Consider the following 18,888-nt stretch of genomic DNA (forward strand, 5'->3'; position numbering starts at 1 on the left):
ATATATATATATATATATATATATATATATATATATATATACACACACACACACACACATTGTGTATGAGAAATGAAAAGAAAAATTTATGTACATGGTTTATGTGTAATGTTGAGATAGAGAAAATACACAGTTAAATAGGAACTGCACATTAAAAACAAAAAGTACTAAGGGAAACAACTCACACTTGTATTGACCAAATTTATGGTTTGGGTCCATTTTGGTTATTTCCTTTAGTTCATATTTCAAATACTAGCTAAAAATTTGTAATTCTTTCATTGTTTTCACATTCATGATAACATAAGTTTGACAAAACTTAAGGGAGCATTCTATAGTGAGATTCCCTTCTTGATGCCACTTGCATTCAAATAAGGTACTGTGCTCCATGACTTCATGCAACCTGCTGAGCTGATAGACTACCAGCTAAACAGTCTCATCAACACTAGCTAAACAGTGTGAAGACAGATACAAAACATATTCACACACTCATTCATGCACACTAACACTTACACATTTGATGGGTCTTGTACAGTTTGTAGCTCCCAAATTTTGTTTGCACACCATTGACCAACCTGAAGCTATAGTAGTAATTGCTTGCTTAAGGTACAGTGCAGCAAGCTTTGAGTTCAGCCCCACTGCATGGTACCTTAGGCAGAGTAGACTTGTGATGCACAATGTAATCCAGATGGATCACCAGCAGTCCACACCAAAGTTTTGGTGGGCTATGGCGAGTTATATATCCTGTTGAGTTACATAAGTAGTTAAAAGGAAATTTATATTTAGTGGTCCATGTTTTCCTCATGGATTTTGTGGAGCACCTTCAAGAGTTAATGAGATGTTAATGAGATTTAGTAGGCCAAAATATATAGATTGTTGTCTCATGCTTGCAAAGATAACACTTTCCCCTTAGTAGTTAAACTATGTTTTAAAGGATTCATTTTTGATTTCCAGAATTTATCTCCCCCTTTTTTTTGTGAGTTGAGTTATAATTACCATTAATTTTCTCTCAGAAATTTTGATTAAAATAGCTGCTATGAAGAATGCAGCACGTTTGAGTTTTTTTGAGTATCAATGGCTTAAAGAATTTGCGCTTCCTTTAACTGTTATGTAGTTTCTAGGAAAATTTACTAATATAGCACAAGTAGAATTCTAAAATTTAGGATACTGATTTTCATTTTGGATACAATGAAGAGAAAAATTAACAAGAAAAAATGAGAAAATAGTTATTGTTGTTCTTTTATAAATTTTGTTACTTTTCCTCTTAAAATTTATTACATCCTTAGATCTCAACTGGAAAATTTTTGCAATCAACAAAGTAGAGTTAGTGTGAGTGTTCAGTGGATTAAGAATAATAATATAAAACATGGAAGAATAAAGAGATGTATTTTCAGCATGTAAGCAATGGTGATTACAGAAAAAGTGTAAAGAAAATAGAGAAATATTTTTCTCCCTGGAGTACTTTTTTGGATAGGTGCCAAATATGACACCATTGACATACATAAATGAATCAGCTCATGAAAAAGCTGCCAATTCAAGATATGGGAGATATGGAGTTGGTTGAAGATTAGTAAAAATGTTAGACATGACAGTAATCCAGTCATAATTTGTAGTCTTATGGCTGGTACAAATAAAAATGCTAGAATATTGGACCAAATATTTTGTGGTTTCTTTATTATTATTCCTTTAAATTTTGAGTTCAGGTTCCACTTGCTTCCACTTTTTTTCTCGTTCTTCCGAAGTCAATAATGTAAATCTTGGCATTGTTAGAATTAACTATACCTTAAAAGATGTTGTAGAAGGTTTGCTACACTCCAATGTCTTGAAATCAGAAAAGGGAAATTAAGAACCATACAGTCAGGGCATGGCCCCAGAAGATAATTGATTAAAACATAGTATAGACAGACATGCAGTTAATAGTCTAATCAATGCATCTTACTCATCTCAGAAGTACAGCCATTTAATTTTTTTTTTTAAACAGCAATCATGATACAACTACTTAGTTCCTTAGGCTTGGCATTAAAAAGAGCATCCAGCTGTAGAAACCATACCAAAGCAGACACTGAAACACCATGCAATTGTTGGACCTGTCAGATCATGGAATTTAAATGATGATAATGGTGTAAATGATATTTAACTTATTCAAATTTGAAGTGATTTTCAATATTTATAAAAATAACTGAGTTACTTAAACTAATCATCATTCTTCCCCCTCCCCCTCTCTCACCTTTGTTTCATGTATCCATGCAACCTAAGTTGAAATTGTTTTACAGGCTCTTCTTAATGCCAAACCATGACCTTTAAACCAGAAGGTTACTCACATTTAGCTAGATTATTTGAAGAAAGTAGATTAATGTTCCTTACTTAAGACAGCAATGTGAATTTTAATCTTTATATATCTGTCTCCATCAGATTATTCAGCACTTCAATCACATGGCAATTTTTATTTGGTTTCATAGCCCTTACACAGTAATGAATTTTCTAATTCAATCACCCACCTCAAATACTGAAATTTGATTCATATATGAATGCTGATTGCATTCAACAAATCTTTTTTCTACCATTCACTCCATATGTGAAAGATCTTGTCAATTCATATAAAAGTATATGCCATACACCAGATAATAATCCTTTATTTTTAAGTTATTTGTCAACGTTCCCTATTGATATGTGGCATCATTGATACTATCATATTGTAAAGTTTTTGTGCTGCTTCTACAATAAATGAGTATGTTAATGGATTATGCAGTTGAGTTATAAGTATAATTCTCAGTTGGCTTCTTTTATATTTTGTCATTCTTCACAATCCCTTGTGATATTTTTTCAAGCAAGATGTTTTTCTCTATTGTGGCTGCAGAAGTAGAAGATTTCCAATATCATTGTGTTGTATGTAAAAGGAAATTTAATCACTTTTGCAATTCTATCTGAAAAGAAGGGGCATTCTCTTTATATCTCAGAGATCCCTTTTCAGCCAGAAGGGTTGGAAAATGTGTGAAACTGGTGCTTGAAGAATGTGAATACTATTTTATTGTAAACAAAACACAGGCAAGATAACAGTTCTTTAAAATTAATAGCTTTGTCTTTTGTGTGAAGTTTAAGCAGAAAAGCTTGGGATAACTGGAAATATGTATGCAATGGGTGGCAAAATCTGAAGATCAGAATAAATTATAATAGCAATAGAAGGTGCAGCTTGCTTTTGGCCATGGACTGAAAGTTTTTCAATAAAAGAAATTTAACCTCTTTTCAAAGCACACAAAAACATTAGTATACATTAGTATCTAAAATGTGCTTCTCCCTTGAATTATCAGGTCAACAATGACACCTGATGACAAATATTATGTGCTTGTCAGAGAATTTTCTCAGGAGAATACAAAGGTGGTTCCCTCCCCTTCTCTCCTCATTGCTTCTTTCAGTTCTTTTTATTACTAGACACTATTTTATAAGCAATAGTTAATTCTGCAGGAGAAGAGAGAGAGAAAGAGCGCGTTATCAATCCCAGTACTTGATTGGCTCTATTCATTGACCTCAAAATGCAAAGATTACTGTGATGGAATTCATACTCAGAGAGCTACAATAAATACTGCAGGGCATTCTATCTGACATTGTAATAACTCAACCAAGTTACTGTTTTCTGTAAATTGTGCCATATAAGAAGTTGTAGCATAATTGATGTTAATTCTTGACAAGTTTTAGAATAGGAAATTTGTTAGAGAATTCACAGGCAATGTTGAGTCGCAGCATGTGTAATGATAAGTGATGAAGAAGTTTGTTGATGCAGAGGTGGGAGATGAACTTATGCAGTAATAAGATTTGCCTTTTGACCCTGTATGTTTGCAGGTTTTCAGATTTGAAAAGATCTAGTGAAAATGGAATATCAAGTACAAACTATTAAGATGAATAATATGCAGTATGTTTGAGTGAAAGGAATCTCTCTCTCTCTCTCTCTCTCTCTCTCTCTCTCTCTCTCTCTCTCTCTCACTCTCACTCTCAGAAGAGGAGGGAATCATTTCAGTTGATGTTTAGTTTGAACCTCTGTAGGTCAATATCTGCAGAAAAAAATTAACAGGAAGACAAATCCTTGAAGGATATAAGCACTGGTAAAGAATGTTTAGACATAATACTGAGTGCAAGATCCTGGGGTGTTAGTGGAACTCAGTAGGAGTGATAAGCTGAGATTTATTAAGTGATCCTGTGCGATGGAGGTATGCATATTGTAGTAATATTCTAGTACAGAGGAAAAGAACAGGCTATTGCCATAGCATTAGAAGATGCAGCAGAAATAATAACGATATTTTTAGGTGAGTGGTTATAGCATGAGTTAATAGATCTTTGCTAATCTTCCAAATTAGCATTTTTGAGATACAGTTCAAAATGTGGCTCTGTGTGTGAGCAGCATCCCAGTAATTACATTCATTTCCATCATGCTAGAAGTATAAATTATTCTTTTCTACTCTAGGTACAAAGCCCAAAATTTTGGGGGAGCGTACCTATCGATTAGATCGACCCCAGTATGCAACTGGTACTTAATTTATTGACCCCCACCCCAACCTTGGCGGAATTTGAACTCAGAACATGAAGACAGACGAAATATTGCTAAGCATTTTGCCCAGTGTGCTTAACGTTTCTGCCAGCTTGTCGCCTTTAGAAGTATAAATTATTGTAATAGCTATGAGAATGAGCATACTGAATGAGCATCCATGATGTCCATAAAACCAGGGAAGTTGAAGAGTTTTGTAAGAATGTCTTATTGGCTGGTGAATTTGGTAGTGTTTGGTAGTGTTTTTGGTTATTTCAAAATTAATTGAACACACAAACTGTATATTTCTTTAGAAATATGGTTTTGAATGAGTTAAGTGCCACTTCAAAAAAGTGCTTATGAGAATCCAGTATCACTGGATAAAATTGTGAAAAGAATTTTAAAAAGATGTTAACAGTAACTATTCTTTTTAAGTATTTCATTAATAAAAATCAGCCTCATTTTACATTTTCATAAATTGAAAATCCTTTTGGTTTTGGGTTTTTTTTAAAGTATTTTCCTATTTAATTAAGCATTAAAATGTTTAAGATTCATTTCTCTCTTTTACTTTTTATTTCATGCTTTTTTAAATTTTATTTTTTAGTCTGCGGTGATATTCATGGACAGTTTTATGACTTAATGAAGTTATTTGAAGTTGGAGGACCACCAGCTACAACGCGTTACCTCTTTTTAGGAGACTATGTTGACAGAGGATATTTTAGCATAGAGGTATGTCTCACCTTATTTTTATTGTGTAATCAAATTAATCAATAACATACAACTTTTTGTTTTACTTACATAATTTTAGTAAATGTATTCTCAACAGAATGCCAACTTGTTTTACTTAATGCCAGTTGTTCAACTATTTATTTTGCAGCAGTTTTTTTTTAATATCTATTTTATAAAATAAGAAAATTTATAGTATTTTGTGAAGTATGTCTGCATTTAAAAAATGATTTTTTTCATATGAAATGTTTACCATCATCATTTTACAACCAATTTTCTTGCTCACTTGGATTAGACAGGTTGTCATGACTCTAATCGGTTCTTATTTGAAGTTACTGCACTTCTAGATAGGTTGAAGACTATGCCTTGCTCATAAGTTCCATTTTGGCATGGTCTCTACAACTGGATGCTCTTCTTAACACCAGTCACTCTACAGAGGGCATTGGATGAATGTTATAACAACATCACTAGAGAGGTTGTCTTGTCCTTGCAATATTAAAGACACCTCTCAACTGTACATTGTTGCAATTTATTTGCCAACAATTTGCACCAGTACTACTGAGGTTACTTTGTACTGTGCAAGACTAAAATATCCTCACTACTCTATGTTATCTCTGTTTGTTCATGGCAATTAACTAAGAGTGTGCTGAGAGAAAAGGAACTAGAGTAAGACAATGAAAGAGGAAAGAGTATAATATGAGAAGCAGTGTTTGGAGCAAGGTGGTAAAGGAGGAAGTAATAAAAGAGAGAGATGGTGATGACAGCTATATGATTCTTGCTAAGAGAGAGAGAGAGAGAGAGACAGAGACGATTGTTGGATAATAATAGCGATGAGCAATGGCAAAAGAGAGTGATGGTTAGCAGTACATAAGGGTGATGTAGGGTGTATGGATAGATCTGATGCAATCCCTTATTACACAGGTGTCATGATGGGAGAGTAGTCATAAAGATGGCTGGAGAGAGGGAATTGAATAAGGATAGGTCCAATGCCATCCTTTATTCTACAGACTATATATTACAGTGAATAGAAGGGAGGTTGAGTGTTATATTAAAGATTATCAAAGAGAAAGGTAGTACATAGCGACTTAACAGGAATATAATGGGTGAAAGAGCTAAATGTAAATATATTAGACTTCCTGTCTTTCACCTCTTTGCATTCTGAGGTCAAATCTCACTGGGGTCAACTTTGCCTTTCATCCCTCTGGGGTAAATAAATACTTGTCAGATATTAGGTCAGTGGTATCAGCTAACCCTATTCCTTTCAAATTTGTTGGCCTAGTGCCTAAATCAGAAATGATTATTGTCATCATTATTATCATCATCGTCATAGTTAGATATATTAAACACTGAACAAATTTTGGAACTAAACACCTATATTAAAAACAGAAAATGGAATCAATAGATGAGATTTGGCTACAGTAAAGCTGAAGTCCAGTTCTCTCTTGTTTTGATGAAAACATGTTATAGAGTAAAGTGATGAAAATTACAGGAGGCCCCACAATACGCATGAATTATTAATTTCTATACATTTGTATTGTTGCAGTTAGCACTATACCATTTAATGTCAGCTTTAGGCAAACATATACTTATTGTTTGTACATGGATTTGTATTCATATACATTTATACTTCAGTGTATGCATAGAACCATACATATATGCATACATACTAACATACATATATGGACACAAACACATTCTAGTATGCCCACATACTATCATTTCTGTGCATTTATATCAAGAACTCATACACGAATTCATACTAACATGGAAACTATTCACATGTATACACCTAGTCACATTCATTTTTATGCATGCATGCCCTTAAGTATGAATACAAGCAGTTATACATACTAAAACATACACACATGCATACACGCACTTCAATCTAGGCATGTTCATGATCTGAATGTGTGTGTGTGTCTCTCTCTCTCTCTCTCTCTCTCTTTCTCTCTCATACACACACACACATACACAGATATATGTATATTTAAATAAGCATTCTGTTTGCATACAACTCCTCTCTAACCACGCAGATGAAGGGTTCTGCTACTTACATGTACATGCACACACACACACACACACACACACACACACACACACATTTCTGAAGCAATAAACAAACAGTAATCCAGTTCTTTTATTGTCCTTATGGGAAGCAGCCAGTAGGTGTGTAATCTGATATATAAAAGCTGTTGAAAGTTAGAGTAATAGTTTTTAAGTAAAGGAATACTAGCTATATATTTAAGGTACTATGAAGGATTCTTATTTTGGTAAAAGTGTCAGAGACACCCTACTATCAAGCCCTACTATTCCATATATTACATATGGGTACGAATGAGTGTGTGTGTGCTGATAGATAGATAGTCTTTTAATTACTACCACTGTTAAAAAACATTTTGTGTAGGTGTTTTGGCATGAAACCTCAAATTTATAGGCAAGAGAAATTTGGTATGTGTGACATCTATACTTTTCCTGGTGGCTTTAGTGATGCAAGAAATTCTGTTGCATGTATTTGGTGCAGTTAGTCTAGCTCATTCTTTGCTCACACTTTTTTTTTTTCAGCAGATATTGATTTGCTAAAATTCGTCGTATCAGCCTCACCTATCTAGGAAAGCATGCAGTAGTGATGATCACTGTCCCTCTTTTGCTGACTAAGAAAAAAAAAATTAAATATACCCAGTTTTACTTCACTATTACATCCACTGTTTGTGTATATATGAGAAAAATATTAAGCTAGTAGAGTATCAGATAGGATACAATACTTGTATTCTGATTTCAGATGCCACCAATCAGTAAGATAAGTAGTACTAGTCTTGTATAAGTACTTGTTTCTTGTAAATTTGTTATGAAAGAGCTGGCAGCTAGTTTATCTAAAACTTTATCAACCACAGTTGATACTTGAATGTATTTTATTATTAATCACACCTGATTTTGTTGACATTTTCAAGTTTTAAGTTCTTTCACCTTGAGATATATGATAGATGATACATCATTACCAATTTTTATCTATTTTATTCCCAAATCATATTTTGAAGTGCTTTCTTTTGACTTTGTAGATAAGGTGCCAAAGTTCTGACTGATGGATAGCATACTGAACTCTTAATTTTATTATCTTAACGTTTAATTTCAGTAGTTTTTCAATCAGGTTGTTGCAAAACACTTGAATCACAAATTATAGTACTGCAAGATATTCCTCAGACAATTATATGGTTTAAATTTTTAAAGGTATTTTGCTATTACCATAATTATCTGTTATCTCTAAAGTCGTTTAATGATTTTACTGACTTTTTTTAAGTGTTGAAAATCACTGCATTATTGGAAATTGGATAGATATATCTAACCTGAATATCTAAACCTGAATATCTAAGTTCTGTGTTGGCTATTGTTGTGCACTATCAAGTAAGGCACATTATTTACCTCAGTTAACGTAGCTATAAAAAACAAGCAGCCATTTCCACTTTAGACTGAGTCATTAAATCACTTGTCATGATGCTTCTAATCATTATAGCAGGTCCTCTCTTAATGTTTGATTATTTATTGAGAAGTGTGACTTTAAGTGCTATGGCATAAAGCAAAACCACTTTTATTATTCATACTTATTTTATGATTTAAGTATTGTCATACCTTAAAGGAGATATACATCTCCACAAAATAGATAGTAGACATGGTGTATCTAAGTGTCAACTGTGAAATAAAAGAAGTTAGATGATTGTTATCATTATTCATCATTGTTTATATGCTTGTAATTGTTTATATACTTTTAAAATGATCCAAAGATCGTTCTATTACATAATTGCTTATTAAGCCATGGTCTACAAAAGTGGAGAATCCAGAATCCAGGTCACCTCTAATCATAAGCTTGCCTGTAGCACTTGCTGAATGCTTTCATGCTACATTGTTTATTGTGGTGTATTTATAGGATTATCATACAATTTACAATTTTTTGTTTTAGTGTTTAGTTTTATTTTATTTCTCATCAACATTATGATGATGATGTCTTAACAAAACATTACATGAAAACCTACTGTATTTATATTTGGTTACCTTTCTGTCATACTGGTTTGAAAAACATATATATATATATATATATATATATATATATGTATATGTATATATATATATGTATATATGTAAACATTAAAAGCAAAACTTATGTGTGCATGTGTTTGTGTGTGTATTCTCACTTAAAAAGTGTTTTAAAATTTTTACAATAAATATTTTAATTAAGATATACGTTTATGTAACCTTTAAAACTATTAAATTGGTATATAAGAAACTTGATAATTGTTTGTAAACCTGTCTTGATTAGTTGTTAGACATTGTGACTTGTAGCATAATCTTGTTCTATAATAACTGCCATTTCATGTTATTTGAACATTCATTATGCCTAGAGGAATGCATTATATCGTTATATCTCATTTTCATTAGTAGTCTTTTTTGCCTTTACTCTGAGTTCTGACTGCAATTAAGTGAAGTCAAAGAAGGGTTAAATTTATTTTATCATTGTTGTTTAACCCTAGGTCATTCCTGATTAAATCAAGAGCATTCCAGATTTAGGTATCATGTCTTTCTTGGTGAAGGGGATAAGGCATATGGGACTAGATTAGCTAAAGTTCCTTTTTTTGTAAGACAAGATTGTTATGATCTCATGAAAATTTGGCTGCTGTTTCTCACTGGTTGAGCAACCATGTAGAGGTTTCCTGATGCTGTTGCCAAGAATGTAGCACAGGTGAACCCAAAGACAGTCTTTGATGACATGATAACATTAATGATAATAAAATTCTCTTCAAGCAGTTATCAATGGCCACATTCTCCCTGGAGCTTTCAAATCTGAGCCAATTCATGTTGAAGCCATTCTACCACATAAACTTGAGTTGTAACATTGAACTTTTATTGGGGAAACCACAACAACACAATAAAATGTCATTACATGGCCATGTCATTATAGGTATGAGTATGTGAAGGAAAGAAATTAGATAATGAAAGCTATGGGAAAGCATGTCTAATTAATATACTAATTGATTAATATAAAGAGGCAAATGGATATCTTCTTCAGTAGAGTGATTAAAATCATGCCATGATGTGAGAAAAGCAATAGAAACTAAGGTATCAGACTATTGACACACTCATTTGAGCCATAGTGTTAGTTTTCTAATTTCTTTCATCAAGTAGGTTTGATAAGAAGTGCCATACCTAGCGGAAGAGCATATAGTGCATTTTAAAGTCACTCATACCCTCATTCACTCATTGCTCATTTGATAAAAAGATAACATTCATGAGCTAAAAATAATGTTTCTCCTTTGTATAAAAATCAAATGTTCCTTCCTAGAATAAAGCTTCTTGAAATTTAAAGCTAGGCTCAACAAATTTCATATTGTCATTTTAAAATTTCTACTCAAAATTACATTTAAAAAAAAAAAGATATTGTGTGTGTGAATTAACATAAATTAACAACCTGTAACAACCTGCAGCTGTTATTTGACTACAATATAAAAATTCAACAGTAACACTGGATTTAATTTGGCACACCTTCAAAGATAATATATGTTGTTTTTGCCTCCTCAGCACTTCGTAGTTCTCAGTTTTGTGATAGCTTTAATCTCATTTGTTAGTGTAGTGATCTGAATTTTTTTTAATAAACTTACTGAATGTATAGTATACTAAAAGGCTTTCATTGAATATTTATTTGATTTTAATTATTTGCTTTTAGCGGTGCTCCAGCATGATCACAGCTTTGAAGCTGAAACGATTTAAAGATATAAAGATTTAACTGGAACTAATCAAATGATAACATACTTACTGGTAATAAAGTTAAAAATTGAAGAATATAAACTTTTGATTACTGTTTCAGTAATCATATTTGTGTTGAACAAAATTATGATTATACATTTCTTGAGATATTCAGGCTTTAGTATGGATTTTCTAAAGCCTTGAATTATAGTTTTAAAAATTCATGGCATGCAACACACCTTTTCAGAACCACTAAATTAAAGTGATAGTTTATTGACCACATGACCTTGTTACAGTTATTCAATTATGGCCATTAACAATACATATATCTTTTCTTACTTCAATTTGTCTCTAGACAACACATTCAACTCTAGCTTCTCAGTTAAGTGAATAGCAGTATGATCACTATCCAGTTGTAAAAACAATTCTCATACATTCAAATTTGTGAGAAATATGTCAACCATTGTTGCAGTGAAAAAGAGGATGATACAGCTCAGGAAATACATCTGATCTTCTTCGCTATACTGTAGTCCTTAAAAACAAATTCGTACCTGGAGCTTAGTAGCCAAAATCTTTAATCAGACAAACTCTCAGTATTTCATGGAAACAAAGCTTACTTGCATACTTGGTGACTTGCAGGATGAAAAAGCTTTGTTTTGTGATCTGTGAACTGGATGCATTGCAGCTTCTTAAAGAACTTATATTTATACGCCTCAATTTTTCACGTTTGTAAGCTTACAAGTTGAGGTTTGTAGGAAAACTTATGGAACTGCTTTTCCATATGATGCTCAGTTTTATCAAGGCAGATAAGACCAGGCTGAGTCTTACTTCTATCTCTTTTATTGAGCTGCCATCTTTGTTTCAAATTGACCTGAAATATTAAGATTGTCTGCTTCTTCAAGTCTTTGTCCATTTTGCATAATGTTGGTTGCTAAGTCCTGGTTGTGGCTGTTGGTCAGAACTTGGCTCTTTTCTGAACTGGTCTCTATTCAATATACTCCTTATACTTTTTCCAGTGTTTAGTGGTGATTTCCTAGTATTCCGCTTCACTACCTCTCATTAAGTCAATGCCAAAGGGCATTTTGAGATGTGATAGTCCTTGATGGGAGAATTCATCATCATAGTGTTTATAACTTATTGTTGTTCTAACTCGGCTCTGTAGAATTGTGTAACATTTTAAGATGTTACAGATATCTGCTAAATTATCTATCTAATTGTTCCATATTAGTCTTTGTATCTTCTCCCAGTCAAACAGTTATGTAAAATAAATAATTTATCATTTCAGTGTACAGAGGAAGTTGTATAATTACTTAAAAATAGTATCATAGCTGTTTACTCTAGTTTGGTTAATTACTTAGTAATGAACTTGGTTAAATAGTAGGAAATGCCATTTCAGTATTACCTTTCTATTTGTCTCTCATCTTTCAAAAGCTAATTTAAGGTGGCTACTGTATACTGTATATGTTTGGGTTAAAAAGTAACATATTGTCTTTAATCCCTAATTTAATGTGTGTGTGTCTGTATGTATGCATGTATGATTGAATGACTGATTATCTACTAATTTATTACTTTTCATCACCACATTTTTTTTGTAGATAGAACTGTGTTGTTCTATAAGAAACTTAACCAAGATAGAGAAATTTTAAGTTAACCTAATCTCAGAAATTCTTTGTTCTGCCAACCTATTGATATGTTGCTTTTTTTTTATGAGTGCATACAACATTAAATTTCTTAACTAAAGATACAATGCTTTTAGCTGGTTATGAGGCTAGGAACCAAGAATGTTATACTTTCTCTATTCAGCTATTATACTTGTGGGTATATATTATTTCATGCATATCATAAATATATGTGTATTTCATATGACTTTCTTTTCACTTGAAGCAATTCATCTGTTCATAGATGTATGTTTTAAGTTATGTCTCTTTAATTTCTGATATATGAATGTAAATTCTTACATCTCAGTTGAGGTATTCAAGAGACTTACCTGAACATCATTTATACATAGTTTAACTCTTTCAATGAATGACAAGCATCTAACCAACTAAAATTCATAGGAGAAATTGTAGCTTCTTTTGTCAATAAATGTTTTCTTTTTTAACACACATTATTATATCAATATGATAATTTTTTAATTACAGTTTAATATTATAATCTACTTTGTATTCACTAAAGTGTTCTATATTATATCATATATTGCAACTTCCAAAGATTTTAAAATGGTGAAGCCAATAGCAAAATTGTACTGTTCTGTTTACTTTCAGTCTCTCCTAAACTACAAAAATTATCTAATTTTTTCTCCAGTCATTCTCTTTCTCTCTCTCTCTCTCTCTCTCTCTCTCTCTCTCTCTCTCTCTCTCTCTCTCTCTCTCTCTCTCTCTCTCTCTCTCTCTCTCTCTCTCTCTCTCTCTCTCTCTCTCTCTCCCTCCCTCCCTCAAAAATAAGAAGTTCAACTTTGCTAATTTAGCAAAGTTGAACTGTATTGTTAACTAGTCATTGCCTTAATTCTATTAACCCCTCTACTTAGACCAATGCTCATTTTATCTATCTGTTTATTAAATCGATAAGTTGACCTCGTTTTAAATTTATCTCCTTTTAGTGACATATCTTCAAAGAAATAACAGGTTAGCAATTACTGAATCCAGCATTTTGCTATTTCACAGTAGTCTAAACTAGTATGAGTTCTGCTACAGCTTCAACAAATCAAGAAAACAACTGTAGAAATGTCAAGTGATGTAATGAACTGAGCTGCTAAACTAAGAAAGTACTTCTGTAAACTAAACATAGTAAATGCTATATACATCAAGAAAGTATGTGAAGTTAATTTGGGGTGGGGGGTTGTTTAGATCAGTCTTTGCATAGTAATCTATCCAAGAAAGATATTTCAAACTTTTCTGGTTTAATCATATGCATTGAAATCATCATCATACATTCACTTTTCATACTTGCATAGGTTGGACAAAATTTGTTGAGGCAGATTTTCCACAGCCAGATGCCATTCTTGTTGCCAACCCTCACCTGTTTCCAAGCAAGCTATTATTTCCCCATGGCCAACATGTTTCACAGAAGACTCGAAATGAAAGACACTGCTTCCATGATGGTGACATTCATTTACAACTGTCATGTGATGTCAAGGCAAGGAAACAATAACACACACACATACTCACTCACTCCACTCACAAGGTTTTAGTCTGCTCAGGGATAGAGTAGAGGATATTTGCCCAAGGTGCCATGCAGTGGGACTAAACCTGGAGAAAATTGAAAGTTATGAAGTAAAAGATTTTGGCTACAGTTTGAGAAGCAATAGGTCACATGCTTATTTGCCAACCTATGTTCATTGAATACAACTTGAAGGTGATCAAAACATCCTAACAGTTCTTAATGACCTCATTCTAAAAATATCCAATGAGTTTGCTGCTTGTATTTCTCATCTTCTAAGTACATAAAATAAGCCAAGGAAGTTTTAGTGGATTAGTGAACGTTGTGTCCAGTAAATCTTATGATCTAGGTTAACAGCAATAATATTTTTTTATTGAGAATAAAATTGGACAGTTCTAACTATATGGAGACTTAGAATTAAACTTTGTACTTGGTTGAGAGATGTTTCATTGAGATATTACTCCTTCTGTCATATTTGACTGACAATTGAGATGGCTCCTCATCTTTTTATATCTAAAAGAATCCATATTTTAGAATTTCTATGTGTATTCTTTATGTGTTTGTGCTTATAAATATATATATAATGGTTGTGTGACAATGGAATTTGTTTTGTAACCAAATGGTTTTTCACAAGTGCGTCCTTGGGCCAACCACTGCTTTGTGAGTGAAATTGGTAGGCAAAAACCTTATGAAAGCCCATCATATGTATATATATATATGTATAAAGTATGGAGGTTTTGTTCACAGGTGATCTAAACGATTAGGTACGCTAATAAGTGCTGTAACAAATTACTAGGGCTCCAAGACGGTAGTTATGAAGCCATTGCAGATTTCTGATGTGAGATTTGAATATGCTTGAATGAAAGCTTATATTGTATGTCTTTGCATGACACTATTTGAACAAAACAATATCATGCTTACATTTCCTAATAACAATACGTCCTGCACTTTCAAAGACCATTGGATTAAAAACCAGGTACCTTGAGACTAACTTATACCTTGAAAAACAGCTAAAGGTTACTGATAAAAGCATAGTGCTTCCATAAGCCTCTATCCAACCCAATCCAGCATGAAAAAAGAAAGAAAATTAAATGAAAATAACGTTTGTTTGTTTGTTTGTTTGTGTGAAAATATTGTATGCATATATATATATGCTGCTGTTTAGTCCCAAGTCATCTCTGATAAAGCAGACCAGTCATCAAAGGCTTTCAAGACCTGATGATCTGACATTTTGGGGAGTTTCCAGGAATGCATTATCTAAGGTATTCTTCCTTTTTTTCAGATGGTACGGTGAAATTAGAGGGAAGTTTGACAGCTATTTGTAGCATATGTTCATGAATGTTTGTGTGTGTGTGTGTGTACATAGTCATTTGGTTTTACACTCATTTTTTTCCCTGCCAGCTTGAGTTAGACAAATATATATTATTGAGGCAGGCATTGTTTTACAGCTAGATGCTCTTCCTGTCACTAACCCTTACCTGTTGTTCAAATAAGAGATCTCGTATTCCACACATCTTTGAAAGTTAGTGGATTATTTGATGACAAGAAATAACAACAAACTTCACCACATGTAGCTCAGTGAATTTTTATGGGAAGTATGCAGAATCAGATACCTGCATGCACACATGTAGGACTAAACACAATCCCTATTGACCAAATTCACTCAAGGGCATTAGCCAGTCTAGGACTAGAGTAGAAGACACCCAAGGTGCCATGCAGTATGATCCAAACCCAAAACCACATGGTTGAGAAGTTAACTTTTCAACCACACGGTCATGCCTACACCTGTGTATATATATATATATATATATATATATATATATATATATATGAATTTCTAGTGATCTTTCATCAACAATGGATCAAGAGCAACTCTCACAGAGCAAGCTACATATCAAATAAAGGGCTAACTGTACTCATCAGTAGCTTCTTAATTGACCAAAATAACAATAACTTGAATAGACTTAATGATGCTAACTGCAGATGAGCCGTACTAAAACAAACATTAAATAAATCTATTTAGGAATCTATTTTTTTTTTCGTGTAACAGTTGTCATAGAAATATGAACTTCAATAGACTAGGTTTTCTTGAGGTTGTTGTTTCAAGGATCTAATGTGCTAAGTCCCAGTATCAGTTGGCCAGATGATGATTTGAAAAAATATATCTGAAATAATTGCATTTTTATAAGGCTCATTAATTATCTTAATCAACAATACTATTTAACATTAGTGATGAAATATAATTTCCCAAACTCCTTTAGCTAAGAAATTGGCATTCACTCAACTGTTGTGACTTTACTGTTAGTTACATGTATCTAGAATTGAAATTAAATTAATTTTGAAAAGTTTCAATATTACAAATATTTGATTTGCTTATGAAACTATATTGTTAAGATGGAATGTTCACAAATCATGAGCATCCATACATACTGAGACATCCTAAATTATGTTTGTCTCATATTAGCATAGATGAAAGAGTTGTTTCCTCTTATCTGTTTGTGTTGTCTACATGAAAACTGATATATATAAGAGTATTTAAATTATATGCAGTTAATATGAACTTATTGTTCATATGCTTGTTGTTCTTTGATATATCCATCACTTCATTGTTGTGTCTCCATACTGCTTCCTTCTTTCTAAAATTGATATTGTCGAATGTAAATAATATATTTTAATGAAGGAAAGCGTTTTGAGTTATTTAAATATAGATACTAAATCAGTGTTAAAGCATAAACTGCAAGTGGCTCAGTAAATAGATACCTTCTTCCAAGGTTGACTTTTCATATTTCATCACTGGAGTTACATCATGCCTTAAGTATAACTAACTAATGTAGTTCACTAATGTAAGCAATAGTAAGCTCTATAAATTTGGCTATAAACCTAGTATTTTATCTTTGCTTAATACTGGTTCCCATATTACATTCATATCTGCACTAGGTCTGCTTCAAAACATATATGACACGAGGGGATGTTGAAAAATCAGGTGTAGCCAATCACGTATGGTAAAATGGAGACCACCTCCAACTGTGAGATGAAGTTAAAATAATCAACAGAACACCTCTGGAAAATACGAAAATTAAAAGAGGTTGCACATATGCTAGGACAAACAAGATGAGGACACCTATCCATCCATTGTAAATAATGTACATAATTCCTCATCTCAAAAATATAGAATAATACTGTTAAGAGTTATAGTGAAGTTTTAACTAAAATTATTACAATTTAGCTGGGGTGATGCCAACCAAATCTGTTTTAAAATGGTTAATATGGCTCTTCCAAAATCCAAAAAATATTTGTTCCAAAATATGATTTCAGATCAAATATCTTGCTAAGCATATACAGAAAAAGAATAATCAGAATATTTTGGATCCACTAAAACATAATAATGTTGAGTTTCCATCTTCCAGCTTGATATAACCAATCTTTGACATTTGTTAATCTCTTTATTCTGTTCCTCTCTCTTTTTCTCTTCCCACTTTCTCTGTCTTCTTCCTCCCCAATGTTCTTCATTTCAAAGCTTCTTAAATCCACTAATGTAAGTTTATGAATGTTGCATTAGTCTACAAATCATACCCATTGTTTTCAAATGTCATATGAAGTGCAGAGTTTATCGAATCTCCATTTTAGGTCATTTATATTGGGTACTTTTAGCAGAATTCTGTTGCAGCCATTCAAATTAAGCTACCTCTCCATTCTTCAGTTTCTTCTCTACCCATATTTTTGCTGCAGGTGCAGTCTGTGGTGCAACCACATCAGATACACTAGTCTCCTTTGAACAACTTATAAAAAAGAAAAATGAAACAAAAACAGTTTTCAATTAAATATAGCTACCTTTTTTAAAAAAAAATTAGTTTAAATATTACAAACATATCTTTCCTACGAAACTAGCATACTTGATAGAAACACTGAAACTTTGTAATGTATATGTTTCAGAGTTCACTTCTAACCCAAGGATATATAATAGTGATAAAAATATATGGCATCTGAAAATGAGTGAAGAGTTAGTAATTTGAAATTTAGTTATCTCGAAATACTGTATTGATAGAAAAATCAAAATCTGAGACTGATAAGTAGTCCGGTCAATATATATACTATAATTTTTCAGATTATTTTTCTTGCTTTTCTACTTTGTTTAACCTGCTCATTTTTATGGATGCATACACTTTTACTCGGTGATGTAAAATATAAACTCTGCCAGAGTGCAGCCATCTGGTTCGCCAGTCCTCAGTCAAATCGTCCAACCCATGCTAGCATAGAAAGCGGACGTTAAACGATGATGATTATGATGATATCTTATTCTCTGGAATAGTATGAATTATATGATACAAGCATGGTCAAGAGATTGATTCTATGTATGGTATGATATATGGATGCAGGCATGACACATAGTTAAGTACTTATAATCATGATGTACATTGTTCAATACCACTATATGTTATCTTACAGAAGTATCTTTTACCATAACCCTTAAAAATTGGGTAGATAGAAGCAGTGTGAAAGCTCATTAGACAGACTGCAGCTGCAATTCAAAGGATCACCTTGTCACACTGTCCTGCTGATTCTACTTGAGAATTTCATTAAGGAAACATAAACCTGTGGAATATTCAGCCACTTACATGCTAATTCAATGAGTAGGCAATTCAGCTGAATGAATAACTAGAACACTCGTCTGTGAAACCAACAGAAACACATTTACTTGTTTGTAAAAAATAATGGAAATTTTTTTTGTTTTCTTTTTTTTTTTTCTTTTTTCTTTTTTT

At 32.5% G+C, this 18,888-nt stretch overlaps 1 protein-coding gene across 3 annotated transcripts in view; it reads left to right on the plus strand.

The window, feature by feature from the left end:
• The window catches only part of LOC106874522 (serine/threonine-protein phosphatase 2B catalytic subunit 3), a 134,294-nt gene that overhangs the window by 34,337 nt on the left and 81,069 nt on the right, over positions 1–18,888 (plus strand). For all 3 annotated transcript variants that reach the window (XM_052972614.1, XM_052972609.1, XM_014922283.2), the window contains exon 2: positions 5,118–5,242. In XM_052972614.1, the coding sequence (XP_052828574.1) occupies positions 5,118–5,242 (125 nt within the window). The remainder of the gene's footprint in view (positions 1–5,117; positions 5,243–18,888) is intronic.

The sequence above is a fragment of the Octopus bimaculoides genome, chromosome 1 (genome assembly GCF_001194135.2).
Source record: "Octopus bimaculoides isolate UCB-OBI-ISO-001 chromosome 1, ASM119413v2, whole genome shotgun sequence".
Lineage (NCBI taxonomy): Eukaryota > Metazoa > Mollusca > Cephalopoda > Octopoda > Octopodidae > Octopus > Octopus bimaculoides.